This window comes from Lipomyces chichibuensis (assembly GCF_038497645.1).
Source record: "Lipomyces chichibuensis strain CBS 12929 unplaced genomic scaffold V1513scaffold_42, whole genome shotgun sequence".
NCBI lineage: Eukaryota > Fungi > Ascomycota > Lipomycetes > Lipomycetales > Lipomycetaceae > Lipomyces > Lipomyces chichibuensis.
Genome location: NW_027117494.1, coordinates 96,989 through 116,141, shown reverse-complemented (window position 1 = coordinate 116,141; position 19,153 = coordinate 96,989). Strand labels below are relative to the sequence as shown.

Below are 19,153 nucleotides of genomic sequence, written 5' to 3'. Positions count from 1 at the left end.
TTGTGGGAGAATCAAGTGTTTAAAATTGAACTGTGTCAATTTCCGTGAAAGTGCGCAGCCCGCTTGGGTGCGCAGCTCGCTTATGGATTACGTTAAATTGTTCACGATACTGAACTGCTCACTCGAAAAACACAATCCCCATAGTCCGCCTGGACCGCTAAATCTGGCATACATGTTTTCTATATGTTTGTGAAATTCGAGCATTTTTAATGCTTGTTTCTTTTGACGTCGTGGAGAAATATGCCAATTTAAGTCAGCTTGCAAAGCATCTCGCGGTCCTTATAGGGTCGAATTTTTAACAGAAGTGGTTTAGAATCCGTCCAACATGGATGAAATATATTAATTCAACCTCTTACATATCCTACTTGGCCAAGCATGGCTTGAACTCCAGACTGTTAGTGCTGCGAACAGGAGTGGGAAAGGGTTCTGATGTTGCACCCCACAAAATGAGCCGCGTCTTCATGTAGGCAGGCAGCACAGATCTACGATATCGGATAAGTTCGTCGGCTTGTAGTGCATATGCTCATAAGTTAACTCGCTATCCGAGTTCCTTGACGTTCCCAAAGGCTTGCGTACGACTACTGCTGTGCAATACAATGGCCTCGCAGGTTTTCCTTGAGGAACGAGACGCGAACGGCAACTTCTCAAAGGCATATTACGACTCCTACGATCATGACGTTGTTGGGATACCTCACTCATCCGCTGGATTAGAGAAGAAGAGGGACAGCTTTGATGCTAAGGGGTTTGCTGGCGCCAAGATTATTGAAGTATCTGCTGATGACCGGACTCGTCGAGGGCAGTACTATGTTGGGAAAAGACGGAGCACGTCGCGCTTGTTGCGGGTTTTACAGTTGTTGATTAGTGTTTTTTTGCCGACTGGGTATCCGGATAGCGTAACGTCGGATTACATTGAGTATGTGTTTCGACAGTGCCAGAGGATATTCACTAATTGGTATAGTTACCAAATCTATGACTCGATCCAGGCTTTTGCTAGTTCAATCTCTACATTATTGGGAAATCGCGCAATATTAACATGTACGCTGTTCGTTTAAATACGCATTAGCGTCCTAACGATTCATGTAGCCGTCGGCGTCGGCGACAAAAACGCAACAAGCACCTCCGCTCTCTTCATCACAGTAGTTCAAGAGACCTTTGGCCGACTTGCGACCATTACGTTTGCTTGGCGGTTCGGCAGCATGTTGGAACAAGAGTGCAAGAAATTTCGGTTTTCGGCAGATCTAGTGGTCAACGCCGGGATTATCTGTGATTGCTTGTCGCCATATTTCCCTGGGAATCGATCTGGCAAGATTTTCTTCTTGTGCTGTTCCGCAGTGTTGAAGGCTATTTGTGGTGTCATGGCGAATGGGTCCAAGGCAGCCTTGACGCAGCATTTTACGAATTCTCAAAAGGGCAGCATCGCCGATGGTACGTACTAGTCATTACTATCATGATTCGTCGCTGACAACATTAGTTGCTGCAAAGGACTCGTCGCAGGAGACTGTTATTTCGTTGTTGGGGTTGCTGGTAGGTTGACCTGTATTGCGTTGAAATTGTATTGCTAACGACAAAGGCTGGCTCTGTCCTCGTTCCATACATTAATACCAACAAGGAGATATGGACGATGTTGATCATTCTTATCACAATCCATTTGTTCACAAATTATCGCGCAGTCAGCTCCGTCGTGATGGACACGCTTAATCGACATCGAACCAACATTGTCTTTGCTCAACTTATGGACTCGATGTCGCCTGGCATGATGGAATCTGACTTTCTCAATCAACCACCCGTCCTTCCATCTGTCATCCTCACGCCACGTCAGGTCTCTAATCAGGAACGAATTTTAGAACAGGATGGTGTCTTGCGATGGGGAAATCGCGGTGCCATTATGGGCATTGCCACTATCGGTACTTTCTCGGCAGTTCGTCGGATTCTTCCGCCTGGCATGAGTATTCAAGACTTGCTGTCTATCTTCGGGCACGGATCAGCTGGGTACGTTCTTTGGTATGAGACGACTCGAGTGCGGGGACGCAGCAGCGTGCACGTAACCGTCCGCATCGCGCTCATCGAACGGTCAGACGACGACAGCCAGACCAGCGACCTGGCATACTACGGCCCCAAATCTTCCGGGATCGACACACCACCTCCATACGGTCATGTCGACACTCGTGAAGTGCGAGCATGGGTGCATGCACTCTACCTGGCTCGTCACGTGCGAGCTTTACATAATGGCAGCGGTGAATCGAACTCGATCACGTCGGCGCGAGACAATGTGATTCGCACTCTGCACCTTGTAGATGGGCTATTTGGACCGACAGGGCGTGTCATCGAGGCTCTCGGCATACGCGGCTGGGACCTCACAGGCGGCCGGACAATGATAGTGTCGTGGTCGATGCCACGCATGCGTATCTGCGACTCCCTCCGGGAACACGATGAGAAGGGCAAAGCCTAATCACGTGACTGCGCTATCGCGTCGTGTACTTCAGGGCTAGGGCTCCTTGCCGGATCGGAAAAAAGATAGTGGCAAATTGTACGAAGATGGCTAGTCGCCTACCGCATTTAGACTAGCTAAACAGCTGATTTGTTCCGGCCGCAAGCCGTAAACCGCTCTGATTATTTTACGGTCAACCCTGATGGGCGATTGATTTATTATTTGCACTCATCGTTCCCTCCCATTCACACACAAGCCTGCCACGTCGCAAGCATCGAGCATGCCGCGTTTCCGCAGCTCGAGTCGCGCCGGTCATCTTTTGCTCGGCCTCAACGGCCGAGATCACCGTGATCGTGACAAAGAGCAGGCGGACGGTGCTGACTCTGGTTCCGGCCACATTCCAACAGACCCTGATTCAGCCTACTCAGAGGAAGGCAATCACTACAGCAATCCACCAGGATCGAAGCGCAGCCACCATGCTGCAGAAATATCATCATCATCGTCGTCGTCGTTTTCGAATGCGTCGTCCCCGTCGAATTCAGAGCCGATGTCACCGATGTATGGGTCAGTGCCACCGCAACCATCGTATTTCTCCTATACCAGTGCGCCGACGTCCGCACCCTCAGAATATTCAAGCTGGCTGGTTACCGCAGCTGCAGCGCCTAGTGGCGATCGTATATCAAAACGACTGCCGACACTCGATGAAGTATTGTCAAACGATGCCGTCTCTCCATTCTCGTTGACCGAATTTATCGCTTACCTCGCACAAAATCACTGTCTGGAGACGCTCGAATTCACTTTGGACGTCAAACGGTATACGGAGGTCTACGAGGCTGCTCTCACGAGCATGCCTCCCCATACGACCAGAATTACGGCAGGACACAAAACGTATGATCACCTGATGCTACTCTGGCACCGAATTACGGACTCGTACATTCGTGCCGACTCCCCGCGCGAGCTGAATCTCCCCGCCAACGTTCGCGACGATCTTCTGTCACTAGCACGGATGAATATGCCACCAGGGCCAGAAAAATTTACGCTGGCCGTATTGGCAGTGAAGGACCTGATGAACGGAAGCGTGTTCATGCGATTCCTGAACGACGCCCAGGCGAGGGCCATTTCTGAAGAGCCGGAACCGGATGAGATAATGGCGTCGACGTCAAGGCGATTCCCGTCATTACATCAGCACCACGCCAGCTACCGACATATGCGGCCTAGTGCACGGTCGATATCGTCCGACATTCCTCCAGAACAATTTCGGCCGGAATATTTCAGAGAATCGTCGGAGGACGATTCAGGGTATTCTCTCTCTGGAAGTGTGAGTCCCAGAACCCCTCCGGAATCACGTGGAGTTTTCCTCGATGAGGAATTTAGTGAAAATAAAAGTAATCGTACAGGCTTGGCAGCCGAACCCGGAAGCAGGTCGAATACGACCATCACCAACGTGTCGAAGCCGTCTCTAGGTTGGCGCCATGTGAGTAAACGATTCAAATGGCGAAGTGGGAGTTCAAGTGGTGACCAGTGATACGTGTGATACGTGTAAAAGTAATTGTGCATTTCAATCGGACTGGGCTGGTTTGCGCTGGGATAACGTTGCAATGTCGTTATGATTTGTTTGATTAATTAGGCATTAGACTAGCATTTGGATGGGTATTATATTGCGATTCGATAGATATGGGTCTGTACTTGTAAAACATAGGCATACGTGTATATAGCTTCAGTCTCAGCATGGTTGAGTAAAGTCGAGGTGACCAACTACATCAACTACATTTTTAGACACACTACATGTAAAACATTCAATTTTATTAAATACTTTAATTTCTGTCATTTATACTTGAACTATTATAATCACGCTTATCTTTCCATATAGTCGGTGAATGCACCCACGACTCCGAGTGAAAAAAAGATTGGTGCCCAATGCATATTTACTCTCATCCAAATCGGGCAAAAGTAACAAGCACCAGCTCCCAAAACTTTTTAAAAGTCACACGATCATACTTGAACTTTTGGGGCTTTTTCGGTTAGATGTTTGCTGCCAACTCCAGAAGCCCGAATGCAGAAATCTCCTCTGCTTCTGCGTGGCTTTCGGGACTGGATGTGAGCTGCTTCTCGCAACGGCATGGATTTATATTGTCTGGATTATGTTGCAATAGCTGTCACTCTCTTTCTGTCACAATTCGAATAGTTCTAGAGCGCTTTCGGCTGTTAGTCATCGAGCCTACTTTGCCCGTTTCTATTGCGGGTGCCCTTAGAGAATATTCGATATATTTCAGTACACCTCTTTATATCGTTGAGAGCCGGAGGCGAATATCTTCTTCCGGGAAGGAAGAATAATATGCACTTTCCTGTCTGACTATTGACTCCCGAACTTCCGGTCTCACTCAGGATTCGCGCTGTATTTGCTACATATTCCAAGGATGAAAGAGGACTTTGGCGCTGGCTCGGAGAACTCGAGGCTTCGGTAGGTACAAGCAAGGCACGCTCGGTCCCGACGGTGCCGACGCGCCGGCAGACAACGTCTTGGCGCGGAACTCCCGGAGTTCTCATGGCGCTGGCGTTTTTCTATCGAGTAATTCTTCCTTCTTTCCTGTTGTATGGTGTCATTTTCAATACCGTTGCAAGTTTGCAAGAATCAACAGCTGATTCCACATTCCTACGACTTTCTTATCGGTGCAGTTGCTGTCATGATTTTATCCTTGATATTAGACTTCCCAGCAATCAATTCTGTATCCATTCGACAGGATCAGTTCGACTCCGTGGGGAACACTGTTTTCTTCCCGCCATCGTCAGTCTTCTTCTAGCGTTGCAATGGGATAATGCCACACACCACTGGAACAGATTGTAACTTAAATATGGAAACATGACAACCCGACCGTTTGTCCGCGCATTATCAATCACGCATATTCCTGGGTATGCTGTACGACATGATCACACTGGTGTACCATCTCTGGCTCCAAGCAATCAAGAGCTGAGTGCCGTGCAATCTGGGATCAACACGCTCCCATTGGTTCTTATGAGTCTCTGTCAGTTTTGATGGCCATTGGGGCAGGTCTACACACAACATTGCAATCAATTTGATACCGGGTCGGCCAAATGAATCGGCTACCAATGCCTTTTTGGCTTCGGCCTTGGGATGTGCATGTAGCAAGTTAGCCTCGCAACTCAGGCTGTTCTGGCGAAGAAGTATATCTCCATTGGCGTTTCTCTCATGTTCTTCGCCAGTCACTCGGGGGTGCGTGGGTGAATCGGTTTTCTGCAACGACCTTTCACTGGCTTGAATCAGGCTTCTGGAATTGATCCGATGATCATAGTAGTTACGAGAGCCACGGAGCTTAGACATGTGATTGCCCGAAGGACTTCGCTGCAGTGCTAGTGAGTTACAGTCAGGCGTTGGTAAAGGCATTCATCGTGGCTTTGTCCGTTGCTGCGTTTTCTGTCGTGCCGGCACTTGGGATGGAGTTGAAGGATGTCAAGGGCGCTCATAAGACAACTGCTGTGGCAGCTGGTGGTAATGAGAATCTTTGATTTTCGAATAGACGTTCAGGCATTATAGTTGTTACATTATTTAACCAAGAATTTCTATTCTCCTCGAAACCTTGATGCTCACTTCTCAAGAGACGATAACCCAAGTATTGTCTGTTGATCTTAAATTTGATCTAAATCGGAGACGATCTAAGACACAAAACGACTCTACTGTACATTCACTCTACCCAACAAATGCTATATAACAGTTGATAACAATATATATAAACTTAAGCATAGATATATAACTCTATGACGCCTCTACGGGTGTGGCGGTCCCAGACTCCGTCTTTGCGGCTTCAGCAACGGCCGCAGCGGCCGCAGCGTCAGCCGCTTTCTTCTTCTTTTCGTCTTTACGTTTCTTCTTATCTTCTTTCTTCTTCTCAGCCGCGTCGTCCTTCTTCTGCGAGCCACCGCCAAACTGGGCACGCCAAATATCTTCCTTCTTCTCGTCAATTCGGCTGAAAAGATACTTCGCCTTGCCAATCATATGTCCAGGCAACAAATCCAACGCAAACTCATCCGGAATTTTGCGAAGCGGCGCGTTGAGCTGATCCACGATTCCCTGCGCTGTGTCGGGCAGATAAGGGTACACCACTGCCGACAAGACATACACCAAATTCAACCCGACGCCAACAACCACGTTTGCCTTCTCGGGCTCTTCCGCGAGCAAGGTGTTATTCATCTTATTCTCCTGCAGAAACAAATTACCCCTCGCAGAGAGCTGCAATGCTGCCTCGAGGCCGGATCGTAAATGGACATTCTTCAATGCGTTGTTGTATTGCACCAGGATAGCGTCAACACTCTCCTTGAAGCCGGCGTAGTCGATTGCGTTAGTATCATAATCAGGAATCTTGCTATCGTACTTTGCGTGCACGAATTTGACGATTCGGTTGACAAAGTTGCCAAGATTGGCTAGTAACTCATTGTTATTCCTGAAAATAAAGTCTCGCCATGAAAATACTGTGTCCGCAGTTTCGGGTCGCGCCATAAGGAGATAGTAACGCCAAACGTCAGGAGGCACACCAGTTTCTTTGGCGTTATTGCCAAACACACCGATGTTGCGAGATTTTGAGAATTTGCCACCCTCGTACTGTAGATACTCGGTTGTCGAGATGTGGTGGAGCATTGTCCACGGCTTCTTTGTGCCGAGTTCGGAGGAAGGAAAGACGACGGTGTGGAAAGGCACGTTATCCTTGCCCATGAACTGATATAGCTTCACGTGCTCGGGATTCCTCCACCACTGTCGCCAGTTCTTCGTGTAGTTCGCGGTTATGGAGACGTATCCTATACAAGCATCGAACCATACGTACAGCACCTTCTCCTTGTAACTCTCTAGCGGTACGGGAGTACCCCATTTCAGATCGCGAGTGATGCAGCGAGGATGAAGACCTTCCTTCAACCACGAGTCCGTGATCTGCTTACCGTTTCTGGACCAATGGCCGCTTTCATGTGACTTTTGAATCCACTGCTCGAGTTCCGGCTGCAACTTGTCTAGCGACAGGAAGATATGATTGGATTCACGAGGTACGGGCGAGGATCCATCGATCTTGCAACGAGGATTTATAAGCTCAAATGGATTCAACAGGTTCCCGCACGAATCGCACTGATCACCACGCGCATCGTCATATCCGCATCGCGGACACGTACCCTCTACAAACCGATCCGCCAAGAAACCGGCGTGTTGCTCACAATACAGCTGCGTCATGGATTGCTCTTCAAGATACCCGTTGTCATACAATCCCATGAAAATATCCTGCGCGATTTCCGTCTGTAGAGGCGTAGTCGTGCGGCCAAATTTATCAAATTTTATGTTAAACCAGTCGTACACTTCCTTATGGATAACGTGGTATTTGTCGCACAGCTCCTTGGGCGTGACGCATTCCTCTAACGCCTTCGTTTCTGTCGCAGTGCCGTATTCGTCTGTCCCGCAGATGAAAAGGGCATTGCTACCTCGTGCTTTGCAATACCTGCTAAGTTAGTGTCAAATCATCGGCCTAGCCTATGAACATACCGAGAAAAAACATCAGCACTGAGAACACTACCAATAATGTTCCCGAGATGCGGGACGTTATTGACATACGGCAATGCGGACGTAATCAGGATGTTTTCTTGGTCCTCTTTGGGAAGACTAGATCTGGTAGTTAGCGATATTTGATCTAAATTTGAGGATGTGGGGAGCTACATTTCAGGAACATCGGGATCGAATTCAATGTCAGACTTAACTTTGACGTTCGCAAGCGAGTCTGTAACAGCGTCCTATGGAAGAAATGCAATATATCAGCCAGAGCTCGCCGAACTTTGTGGATCAATCGGATATAATATCGTCATATGCTGCCTAACGTTCCCATGCACTATATCGAACAAATTACTCACCACACCAGCGTCACGCATTTCTGCCAAATCAGTAATTCGTTCTTTTTAAAATTTTCGCAGTGAATCGAAGGACCACAGTACGGTTGAGCGTAGTGATCAAGCACGGAAGTTGACAGGTGTTGCGCTGGGGATCTTTTAAGCGGCGCCCGAGATGATGCAATTCTACAGTGGGTTCCAGGGTAAAATTTGACGATGAATCAGTTTCGCGCCACGGCTTGGAAGAACTCATTAGGACTAGCTGATGAAAACTTGCCAAATTCGCTAATTTTATTAAATATTTGTTTTCTTTAGGATATAAGATGGACGCTGAAGACGATCTTTTTAACTCTTTGCTCACTATAGAGAGCTCGTAAGTCCTGTATTTGATCCTAAACTGACTCTCACTTAAAATATCAATCTAGTTTTTACCAGCAAGGCTACAACGAAGGCTTAAACGACGGATTGCGCAGTGGTACGAGTGAAGGCACACAATTTGGTCTGCAAACTGGCTTTCAGCGGTTTGTTTCCGTTGGCATCTTACAAGGCCGATGCCGTGTCTGGAAGGAATTAAGCAGTAGGACGAATTCATCTTCAATCACAGCCGACGACGTTGTCCCTCTTGGCGGTGGACGGTCTACAAAGCAGCTTCAGGTGCTTACTGAACTCGTTACTGGAATTCCAACGGAGAATACAGAGGACGCAGTTGACGAATATGAAAACCGATTGAAAAGGGCCAAGGCACGGGCTAAAGTTGTCGCGAGATTATTGAAAGATCCAACGCCTGTTAGATTGGAGGAAGACGTTGTTCAGGTCTTAGGCAGAGACGAAGAAGAGACGATTGAGAATGCGACTGGTTTGGAGACGATAGAGGAGCACGATCATGACCATGAGGATATCAACAATAGTCGGGCGGCGTTGGAAATTGAAATTAGCTGAGGAATATGATACACCTTTATTGAAAGTCTATTCTACATGTGCTATCCGCTACCGCGGAACGAGCTGCCCGTTCGCTATCACCCCAGACGAGACTCCGAGCTCACCCGTCATCCACGCCGGTAATTTCGTCTCGTCGACGAGTCCTTTACGAGCTAGTAATCGTATTCCGTCAAAGACATGCGGCCCTTCGAACAAGATCCGGACTTTAGGAGTGAACGAATCACCAAATTCTTCGTCGTCATAGTCATCTTCCAGTCTAAATTCGACGTGATCCAGTGCAGTTTCGGCGTCCAAGCCCTCCTGATTGTCACCGCGATTCCCCGTGTCATCGTCGACATTCTCAGTGCGCACGCCAAATCGTGCATCTATCGTTTTCATCCGCTTCTGCTCTCTTGCTTCGTTGTCTTTCTCATATTCGTCAAGCCGGGCAAGTTTATCTGCAACAACAGCTTCTGCAGACGCCAATGGCGACACATCAACCTCGTCATTAGCGTAAACGCTCCATCCACCAAGAGCAGTGGCAGTTCTAGACGTTGTGCGAAGTTGTACTAAAGACGCCAACGAGCGTGCGGTTAACGACGAGGACTCTAGTTGAACTTGGTAACCCGGTGTCGACAACGTCGTTTCAATGCACTGTATTACAATTAATACAAAGTACTTAACTCCCCGCTAGTCAAGAATAGCGCACCTCCCGTAGAATTTTTTGATAAGGATTCAAAAATGGCGTATGGAATATACATTGTGCGGAAGTGGGGAACGCGCAAAAGTAGGTATGTCGCGCTGTTGGCATTTTTGTGATGCTTGCCGCGTATTTTGTGCCAAATTCGTGTAATTGGATCCGTAGGAGGACCACTGGGAGTGATGCGTGTTGAACGATGTGGATGTGCTGCGGTCATGTTAATCGTGACATCAGAACTGAGGATGGAACATACACTCCCTATTAGCGATTTGAGTGATCGTTGGAGGCATTTCATGAATGCTGGAGCGTGGAATATTGGAATTCCTGAAGGTCGTCAGCACAGGCTATACCGGACCATATTATCAAACACACTTTCGTTGGAGTCGTTGTTCGTCGATATGATCTTCACTTTCGATGACGTCCATTTTTGTGATAACGGCCGATCAAATATATCTACCACAGTTAACTTAACTAGACGCCGGACGAGACCACTAAACAAACACATACTTTGGAATTCAATATCCGCCGCTTGACGCATATTAAACCCGCGAAACTGCCCATCAGCACACTTCAAGCGCGCAATGTAAAAGCATACTCACCCAGTCTACATACACCATTCTCTCCACAATTGTGCGCTTCGGCGTGCCTTTGAGCTGATAATTCGTATATACATCGCGAACGTCCAGGATATACTGTAATACTACCTCTGGCTCTAGTTCTTCCTCACGAACACGATGAGGTTGACAGAGCGGCACGTTTCCAAGCCATCCTAGCGCGAGTTCGACCAGCGATTCTCGCGATAGCCGTAGGAGAATGTTAGAATGAGATCCAGGCGGTAGTGATATAGAGTCGTCTTGCATGTTGACGACAGTCGCAATCGCTTTTAACAGGCATGTTCGATCAACGCATTGTTTTGTTGTTGGCTCTGATTAGCGCCGCACAAGGCACGTGCTACTTAACTTCACAAAGCGAGGAATAGAGACACTCCTGATCCGCCAAACCTTGCCAGAGTTACGGCAGAAAGTGCGCATGCAACAGTGGCATTGAATTACGTCACATGTATACAATGCCTGCCACCGACAAAAGTCGACAGCTGGACAAATCCTCTCAATTTTTCTGCCCGAGGCGAGGCACAGTTTCAATAACAGTTTCAATAATAAATGCTTTCTCTTAAGTTTTCGTATTGAATTGCATCGCATTAAAGATGTCGACATCTAATTTCCTCACAATTCCGCTCCGTCGGACAGATCATCTCGGTCTGACATCAGCGATTTCTGCCTATATTGAGCAGAGCTATGATCAGCATCCGGGGATGTTCAAGAACGATATTGCTGAGCTTGAGCGGCTACGGAATAATGCTGTGAATCCTGAAGTCCGGGCGTCGAGCACGACAAATTTGACGAGGTATGTTGGATACGAGGATGCGATGAGATGATACTTACATATGCTTCTAGGTATTTTATTCAGCTCACCTTTTTGTCGTCGAAATTCCCGGCAGATGTAGGTCCCATAATTGCATGTATGAGGATAATGAAGATGCGGAGGTGCTAACTATGAGGTTGCAGATTAAAGTAAACTTCGTGTGGTATGGAACGCTAGGATACGCCGCGTCCGCATCAGTCTCCCACAACGACCTGCAATTTGAACGGGCAAACATCCTATATAATCTTGGTGCAGTGTATTCGCAACTCGGCTTCGAAGAAAACCGGTCCACAGGTGACGGTCTTAAACGCGCGTGCCAGGCATTCCAATTGGCAGCCGGCTGCATCGCATACCTCAAGCAAAATGTGAACCCGGAAATGCACATGAACCCGCCCGACGACATGTCTGCAGCAACGCTCGACGTCTTGATTCACCTGATGCTCGCGCAAGCACAGGAGTGTTTCTGGCAGAAGGCAGTGCTAGACAACATCAAGAACTCACTTGTTGCACGTCTAGCCCACCAAGTTTCGGCCTACTACGATCAAGCTCTGAACTCCGCCATGCGCACGGCAGCGATAAGATCGGAATGGATCCACCATTTAACGTGCAAAAAATATCATTTCGAAGCCGCGGCGCAGTACCGGGCGGCGTCGGACTGTTTGTCAGGTGGCAAGTACGGCGAGGAGCTCGCGCGGTTAAAGGCTGCACAGGATGCATGCGCGCAAGCAATTGCTGATGCAAAGTATGTCGGGAGGGCCGTCGCAGAAGATTTAAATGGCCTACAGGCGAAGTTGAAGTCGGATTATGCACGCGCCGAGAAGGATAATGATATGATTTATTTGGCTCCGGTGCCTGCTCTGAGCTCATTACCTGCAATAAAAGCGGCGTCGACGGTGGAAGCGTTGGTGCCGAGAGAGATTGAGAAGCCGATGGACGCGTTACAAGAGAAATACGGGCCGCCTTTGTTTGCAAAGCTGGTCCCTTTTGCAGCGCACCAGGCTGCGAGCATATACGTTGATCGGAGGGATACACTCGTGCACAAGCTCATTATTGCCAAAATGGATGCGCTGACGAGTCAGCTCCACGATTTTCTCACACGACTTGGATTACCAGGCTCATTACAAGCTCTGGAACGCCCGGTCGGATTACCGCCAAGTCTTGCCGCCCACGTGGAGGAGATCCGTGCTTCGGGCGGCTATGGTGCATTACATGCCGCTATCGAGGACGTCCGGAACTTATCCGCTGTCGACTCAGCTATATACTCCGCCGTCGCAGACGTACTACATTCCGAACGCAAGGAAGACGACGAGCTCCGTGCGCGACACGGGACAAACAACTGGCAGCGAGCGACATCCGTTGAAGCTGGCGGCGAGCTGTACAAGCAACTGGATAAATTCGGCGGGATAATAAAAGCTGCTGGGGAAAGCGATGAAGTTGTTCGCGGGAAGTTTAGGGAGAGTGAGAGTTCGTTTAGAGTGTTGAGCAGAGATGTAAGGGAAATCGAGGATTTTTTGCCAAAAAGTGCTGAAGTGGCGAGGATCGATCCTGAACTTGAGCTTCAGAGTTCCGAACTTCGTCAGAAGATGAACGAGGTTTCGAAGGTAGAGTACCGGCGACGCAAGTTCATCGAGGATGTGAAGGAAAAAGCAAAGAATGACGATGTGTCGGATTTAGTTTTACAGGAGACCGCGCGGTTGGAGAGGCTGGATCCACTTGGCAAGATTGAAGCCACGCAGTTTGAAATATTATTTACTGAACGATTGAAGATTTACGATGATGACAAGAAGCGTGTAGAAGACGAGACGGACATGCAGACAGGGCTACTGACCGACATTGAACTCGCAAACATGGACTTCACTGCCGCGCTTTCCAAATCCCGAGGGCAAACATTATCGGACCGCGAACGGGCCTTGCAAACGCTCGAACTGGGGTACTTCAAATATCAAGAACTCATGAGCAACCTCGAAGAAGGGCGGAAATTTTACAACGATTTTTCACGGCCACTGACGCAGTTTCAAGATGAGTGCAATGATTTCGTGTATAGTCGCCACGTCGAAGCGCGGGAGCTGGAGGGAAACATCGTGGCGCAGTTTGAAAGGATGACGCTGGGGCGGACCGAGAGTCCGTTGCCTGCTCCGCGGGCACAGGGACTGCCACCGCCTGTGTTGAGTAATAATAATGTGTGGGATCCAAGTCATGGAATTCAGTTTGGGAGGCGGACTTAGCATTGTAGAGTAGATGCATTGGCATTAGAGCTATTATACTACTATACATTATTTATTATCAATATTACAGCAACTCTGAACTCCAAACGTATTCTACAACCGCACCGATACTGGACCAGAAATGTAGTGATTGGTGGCTCTTGACGTACGATAAAAATTCGAGACTATTTTGCAGCTTCACTTGAGAGTTCCCAGTGGCGCAGTTTTGATGATGGAGGCGTAAACTGTCTAACTATCTCGACTTATGGCGACTCGTACGGATAATGGAATCTGCGAATCAGGAAAGCGTATATTGAATATTCTAATAATATTCAGTATATTTGGGCAATGCGAACCGACAGCTTAGAGTTGGTTTGGACAGCTCTTTGGAGTAGGTGGTGGGGGTTAAGTAAGCATATGCGCCAGGCATGTACGGGCACACGGTCCACGAGCCAAAAACCTCTTAACACGAGAACCGAGTCGAGAGTTGCGTCATCGAGCCGACGGATTCTGGGTTCGCCATATCCCGTTCAGACAGATCAGTGAATCTTCGAAGGAAATCAACCAAGCAATGAACAAGGACACGATCAGTCGTGCATGGCCATGATGCGTCGAGATTATCGAGTCAAATGCTCGTTACTTACTCACCTCGACTTATGTTGTGGTCGTTGGTGACCAGCTCAACTGCGTGAGCTAATTGATCGATCCCCGACACGATACGATAACAACAACAGTACACACATCATATTTTGTACTGATATGAGTCTGGATGCTCTTATGATAGCGCGAATCAGCTTTATCCGCCGATATCGAAAGTCAAATTCCAAGGGACCGCCGTGCGACATTTGTGCTAGCCGTTAGCCGATCTCGGGAAGTTCCCTTATTCTGCGTATGTTAATACGTATTGCAAACGTAGAGCGATGTCCAATTGATTCGTGCTGCTGATACCATGATAACGCAAGCCATAAGCGGGTCCCAGTCAGCCAAAGCTAACTTCCGTCAATTGCGGCTGAAAATGTACGGCTCTTACGCCTCCAATAGCTACTCAATTGCCATTCATACTCGACGTTAATACAGAGAAACTCTAGTATTAAATACATACATACATCCTACCATTGCCCACGACAGCGGTCGACACAATTGCACCGTGCACTGGACGATTACAGATAGCGTAAGTCGTTGTCTTGGGTCGTCGTGCACTTGTTCTGTGTCAATCACGTCTCTCCGCTAACTTCACGACGCAGACGCAAATCTGTCTTTCAGTCTATTGCGACTCTATCCTTAATATATTGATTATTTAAAATGTAATAAAATATTCCTGAAGCTGTAATATTAGTTAGCCCTTGTTCTTACATAGCGGTTAGGGCTCTCGGACGCCGCACAACGCTTCCGAAAGGTTTTAGCGCCGTTAGCAGGTTTAAGATACAATCGTTAGCAGGCTCCTTCGTGCATCTGCACCAACTGTCCTCACGACTCCGCCGTCTCTCCTCGTACTCAACTTCCTCTGTAACAAAAGGACACTGTGTGGGTGGTCCTCCAAATCCGACCCTTGCTCCGGACTAGACACAGCACCGACCAGCGGCGCAATGAAAGTCGGCAAGGATCTGGCATCTCGTCCACATAAGCGATATCAGTCCAAAGTTCTCGGCGACCGCTCCGCACACGACGTCGAGTCCTCTACCATTCTGTCCCCGGATATCAAAACCTCGTCAGCGTCAACTGGTTCCGGCGCCGCACCCTCGCATCTTACCCGTATTATATCCGCATGCTCGAGGTGCCGGTCGCGCAAGACGAAATGCGACCAAAAGTTTCCCTCTTGCTCGGCTTGTTCCAAGGCTGGTGTTGAATGTGTCGGTCTTGATGCTGCGACTGGCAGAGAAGTTCCGAGAAGGTGTGATTGACGACTGCCTTACGATTCGGGGAATACTGACAAGAATAGTTATGTTGCGCATCTCGAAGACAGAGTCGCATTCTTGGAAATACAATTACAGAACCAAGGCATCCCTGTCGATACAACCGACACCTCGCTACGACGCCCGCAAATTACCACCCACACGCAAAGCGACGAGGCCGCGAACGGGGCGGTCCGAGCCGTTCCTGAAGTGGACAGGCAGCCGGCGAAAGATGTTGATTCGCTTGTCTCGACTGTCGGACTTGTCTCGATGAAAGGTGCCAGTACTCTCAGCTCGCCCTCGTTTTTAGGATTATCGTCCGGTATCTCTTTTGCGAGGCTCATGTTTGCGGCAGTAAAGCTTCGAGGGCATGATTCTTCTGCAATGTCTCTTGCGTCGGCTGAGCAACCCGACTTCACTATCCAACATAAACCGGTCAAGATCCAAGCAGCGACATTGCCGCCTAAAGAAGTGGCTGAGACGCTACTTGAGGTTTTTTTCAATCAAGCGAATGCGCAAATTCCAATATTCCACAGAGGGGATTTCATACATTCGTATTTTGAGCCTGTCTACGGTCCGTGCTCCGTACAGACCAAACTAGCTAACATCAACAACGTTCGCAACGACTCTATGTCTTCGCAATTAAGTACTCCGTCTCCCGCTGAAGCCACTGAATCTCCCGCCACGACAACAGTGAAGACAGAATTTACCCCGTCAGTCGAAGTAGGAGATGCAGCTGAAATATCGCCTTACAACGCACAGCTTAACGCTCATGGGCACAACCGTACGAATGGAAACATACACGAGCACACATCGAATTCACCGGAGATACTACGCGCGCTGTATTTCCTGAATTTGATATTTGCAATCGGCGTCGCCGTGCACCAGCAGCAGTACCCCGCTCTGCTCTGCGAATCATACCACGCCGCGGCAATGAAACACATCGAGCCTGTATTTGCGTCGCCAGACCGTCTCGAGTCGTTGCAGGGAATTCTTCTGCTCGGACTGTATTCTATTATGCGTCCCGCGGTCCCAGGCGTGTGGTACGTTCTCGGCGTTTCGCTTCGGCTCTGCGTAGATCTTGGCCTTCACGTCGAAGGCGGCGTCAAATCATGGAGCGGTACAAACATTACGCCGAAAAACGGACAGGGTCCAATGAAAGAGGGCGATGCATTCGACGCACGTACGCTTGACCTTCGGCGCCGATTATTTTGGTGCACGTACGCGATGGATAGACAGGTGTGCGTGTATCTTGGCCGACCATTTGGAATTGCGGATAATAGTATCAAGGTGCCGTTCCCGAGCGATCTCGATGACGTTTTCATCACCTCCGAAGGAATTATGAAGCCGCCTGAAGACACGCCGCCGTCGTATAAACAAGTCGCTGTTCACATTTTTCAGATCAGACGCCTCCAGTCGGAAGTGCAGACAATCCTATACGAACGCGCGGAACTTCCCCGCCGGTTTGCGACACTCAAGGAATGGCAGACGAACATGGCGCGGCGGCTCGAGGAATGGCACAACACGGCGCCCAAGTCCGCGAAGGACATGAATTGCAATTTTAATTTGTACTTTCTCGACCTGAACTACCAGCAGACACGATTACTCCTACACGGCATTTCCCCCGCCATCCCGCGTCCGTCTGTCGAAGCATTTTTCATCATCGCGGACGCTTCCGAGAAGGTTATTCGTGCCTATAGACAACTACATCGCGAGAAGAATATTAATTACACATGGATGGCTGTTCATAATTTATTTATGGCCGGGACGTCGTACTTGTACTGTTTATATCACTCTAAGGAGGTCCGGACCCGAACGAGGATGGATGTAATTGATTTTAATACGATGGCGTGCATACATGTTCTCACCGCCATGGTGGACAAATGTGATGCGGCGTCGGGATGTAGGGATACGTTTGAGCTCTTGACTGCTGCAATATTACGGCTGTGCTACAACGAGAAGGCTGCGGCTGGAGAAATCGTTGCACCAGTCGGTGGAGTCAACGCGGAAAGTGAGCCTAAAGCCGGTGGAGCGAGGACCGTCACGCCTCCCATACCGCCGCCTATGCCACCACCTGCGAAGCGGTCGAAACGATCCTCGGGTTCATCACGCAGTTCGACGCAGCGTTCGCAGCAGGTTGAGATGCCGAGACCAATATCGTCGCAGACCTATCCGACTCTCTACAACAATAGTGCACCTATGGAATTCCCAAGTGGGTCGCCGCCTGTTGTGTCTCCTTCTTCGCTCGCGCCGCCGAATAAGATGGAAGCGTCCATGCAGCCTGTTGGTACCCCTTGTTCGCAAGCCAGTACACCGGCGTCGACCACGTCGACAACCGAATCGGTGAGGACGACGGGCCAGGGCAGTCTCTCGCCGTTCGCGTCGTTCGAGTCGAACACGTTACAGTGGATGACAGAAATGGAGCCTGACCTCGACGAAATTTTCCGCACCGCAGCCGAAATTCAAGCCGTGCCACCGATGCACGGGAGCTTCACCCATCCGGTTGCGTATTCCGGTAACATTTCTGGCAACACGCAAGGCGGCGGTTATGCATACCAGTTTAGTCCTGGTGCCGCTGTGCAGCACCAGTTTCCCAATGGCCAACATTTTGGAAGCGTCGAGGGCCCTTCGGCTGGCGTTACTACTGCGTCATCAGTGGACCCGCCCGTGTCGTCGTCGTCTGCAACTGTATCGCCCGGTGGCACAACACGTTGGCCACGGCCGTTGTTTTCGGGCATGGCCGTGCAATCCTATGGTCTCCCTCAGCAACAACAGCAGCAACAGCAACTACTTGACGACGAGTACGACGGCCAGCGAATCTACGAGATGATGTACGAGTTACCATCGGCGTCTATCTGGGACCAATTTTTCGCCGTGCCGGGAAGCGCTAACTTTGCGTCGGTTGCAGGACCGGGATTCGGGGGATTGGGAGTGTCGAGTAGCAAAAACGGCAGTCCCATAACTGCGCACCCACCACGAGCAACAGCAGCAGCTCCAGTGACGTCTATGCCGGCGAATGCGAATGGCCACGGTGCCGGGTATGGCATTTTTGACGTGAACATGCAGAGATAAGATAACTCCGCGTCGAACAAACTTCGTTTATTTGGTTTTGATATTAATTTTTGGTTATTTTAAGTTTGGGAAATTGTGACAATATTATGGGATTGGGTGTTACTTGGGGCTTTTCTATTTTATTTATACCGAAGCCATCCTATGTAAAGTTTACTGCATTGGTATCGTTCCTCGATTTTTTTTTTTTTTTGGGGACATTTTGATTTGCATAGAATTTAGTTTGCGCGGTGAAGTATTAGATTTGTATTGACGTTTGATTGATTGGATATGGCGTGTACAATAACGAGTAACGGCTAATTATACTCTACAATATAACATACAACACATAAATCTGGATCAGCTTCTTTTGTAATTAAAAATGCATATTCAAATAAACGCCCCGGATCATATCATATCTTCATTATCACTGTCGGCCGCAACTCCTCCTCAAAAATCAAATACGCTCCAACCACGCGACAATGCCAGCCACGGTCGGTCCCTCTCCCATCCTGTCGCCACTAAACCCCCTTCATCGCAGCCAGGAACCTCGCTTTCACTGTCCATTCTAGGAACTACCGGCTTGATCACTGACCCAGGGCTTGATCACGGAATGTCCAGATAAGAAGTGCGCCAACCAGTGCAAGTGCGACAAAATAGGCTAGAA

The 19,153-nt window shown here is 48.9% G+C and overlaps 7 protein-coding genes across 7 annotated transcripts; 5 read left to right on the top strand and 2 right to left on the bottom strand.

Annotated features, from left to right (window-relative positions):
• Positions 1–596: 596 nt before the first annotated feature.
• V1513DRAFT_427402 (vitamin B6 photo-protection and homoeostasis-domain-containing protein) lies at positions 597–2,449 on the top strand (the record flags this gene model as incomplete). Its single annotated transcript, XM_066896217.1, has 5 exons — positions 597–913; positions 959–1,035; positions 1,084–1,425; positions 1,472–1,524; positions 1,571–2,449. The coding sequence occupies 5 exons, from the start codon at positions 597–599 to the stop codon at positions 2,447–2,449; spliced, it is 1,668 nt and encodes a 555-aa protein (XP_066751428.1).
• A 129-nt stretch (positions 2,450–2,578) lies between these two features.
• V1513DRAFT_228896 (RGS domain-containing protein) lies at positions 2,579–4,293 on the top strand. The gene has a single exon (XM_066894415.1). The coding sequence runs from the start codon at positions 2,709–2,711 to the stop codon at positions 3,951–3,953; it is 1,245 nt and encodes a 414-aa protein (XP_066751427.1). The 5' UTR covers positions 2,579–2,708; the 3' UTR covers positions 3,954–4,293.
• A 1,669-nt stretch (positions 4,294–5,962) lies between these two features.
• Positions 5,963–8,505, bottom strand: V1513DRAFT_451757 (tRNA synthetases class I (M)-domain-containing protein). The gene is made up of 4 exons (XM_066899019.1): positions 8,327–8,505; positions 8,136–8,209; positions 7,965–8,081; positions 5,963–7,920 (listed from the first exon to the last, which is right to left on the bottom strand). Exons 1-4 carry the CDS (start codon positions 8,342–8,344, stop codon positions 6,201–6,203), a joined length of 1,929 nt encoding a protein of 642 aa, XP_066751426.1. The 5' UTR covers positions 8,345–8,505; the 3' UTR covers positions 5,963–6,200.
• V1513DRAFT_228954 (DUF1715-domain-containing protein) lies at positions 8,162–9,330 on the top strand. The gene is made up of 2 exons (XM_066894416.1): positions 8,162–8,675; positions 8,728–9,330. The coding sequence occupies exons 1-2, from the start codon at positions 8,626–8,628 to the stop codon at positions 9,239–9,241; spliced, it is 564 nt and encodes a 187-aa protein (XP_066751425.1). The 5' UTR covers positions 8,162–8,625; the 3' UTR covers positions 9,242–9,330.
• V1513DRAFT_451752 (centromere protein Chl4/mis15/CENP-N) lies at positions 9,253–10,977 on the bottom strand. Its single transcript, XM_066899018.1, has 6 exons — positions 10,520–10,977; positions 10,428–10,473; positions 10,293–10,373; positions 10,174–10,244; positions 9,930–10,127; positions 9,253–9,874 (listed from the first exon to the last, which is right to left on the bottom strand). The coding sequence occupies exons 1-6, from the start codon at positions 10,778–10,780 to the stop codon at positions 9,290–9,292; spliced, it is 1,242 nt and encodes a 413-aa protein (XP_066751424.1). The 5' UTR covers positions 10,781–10,977; the 3' UTR covers positions 9,253–9,289.
• On the top strand, positions 10,908–13,731 carry V1513DRAFT_228957 (BRO1-like domain-containing protein). Its single transcript, XM_066894417.1, has 3 exons — positions 10,908–11,324; positions 11,375–11,420; positions 11,486–13,731. The coding sequence occupies exons 1-3, from the start codon at positions 11,125–11,127 to the stop codon at positions 13,565–13,567; spliced, it is 2,328 nt and encodes a 775-aa protein (XP_066751423.1). The 5' UTR covers positions 10,908–11,124; the 3' UTR covers positions 13,568–13,731.
• Positions 13,732–14,988: 1,257 nt separating this feature from the next.
• On the top strand, positions 14,989–18,829 carry V1513DRAFT_451746 (fungal-specific transcription factor domain-containing protein). Its single transcript, XM_066899017.1, has 2 exons — positions 14,989–15,437; positions 15,486–18,829. The coding sequence occupies exons 1-2, from the start codon at positions 15,133–15,135 to the stop codon at positions 18,508–18,510; spliced, it is 3,330 nt and encodes a 1,109-aa protein (XP_066751422.1). The 5' UTR covers positions 14,989–15,132; the 3' UTR covers positions 18,511–18,829.
• The last annotated feature ends 324 nt before the right edge of the window (positions 18,830–19,153 follow it).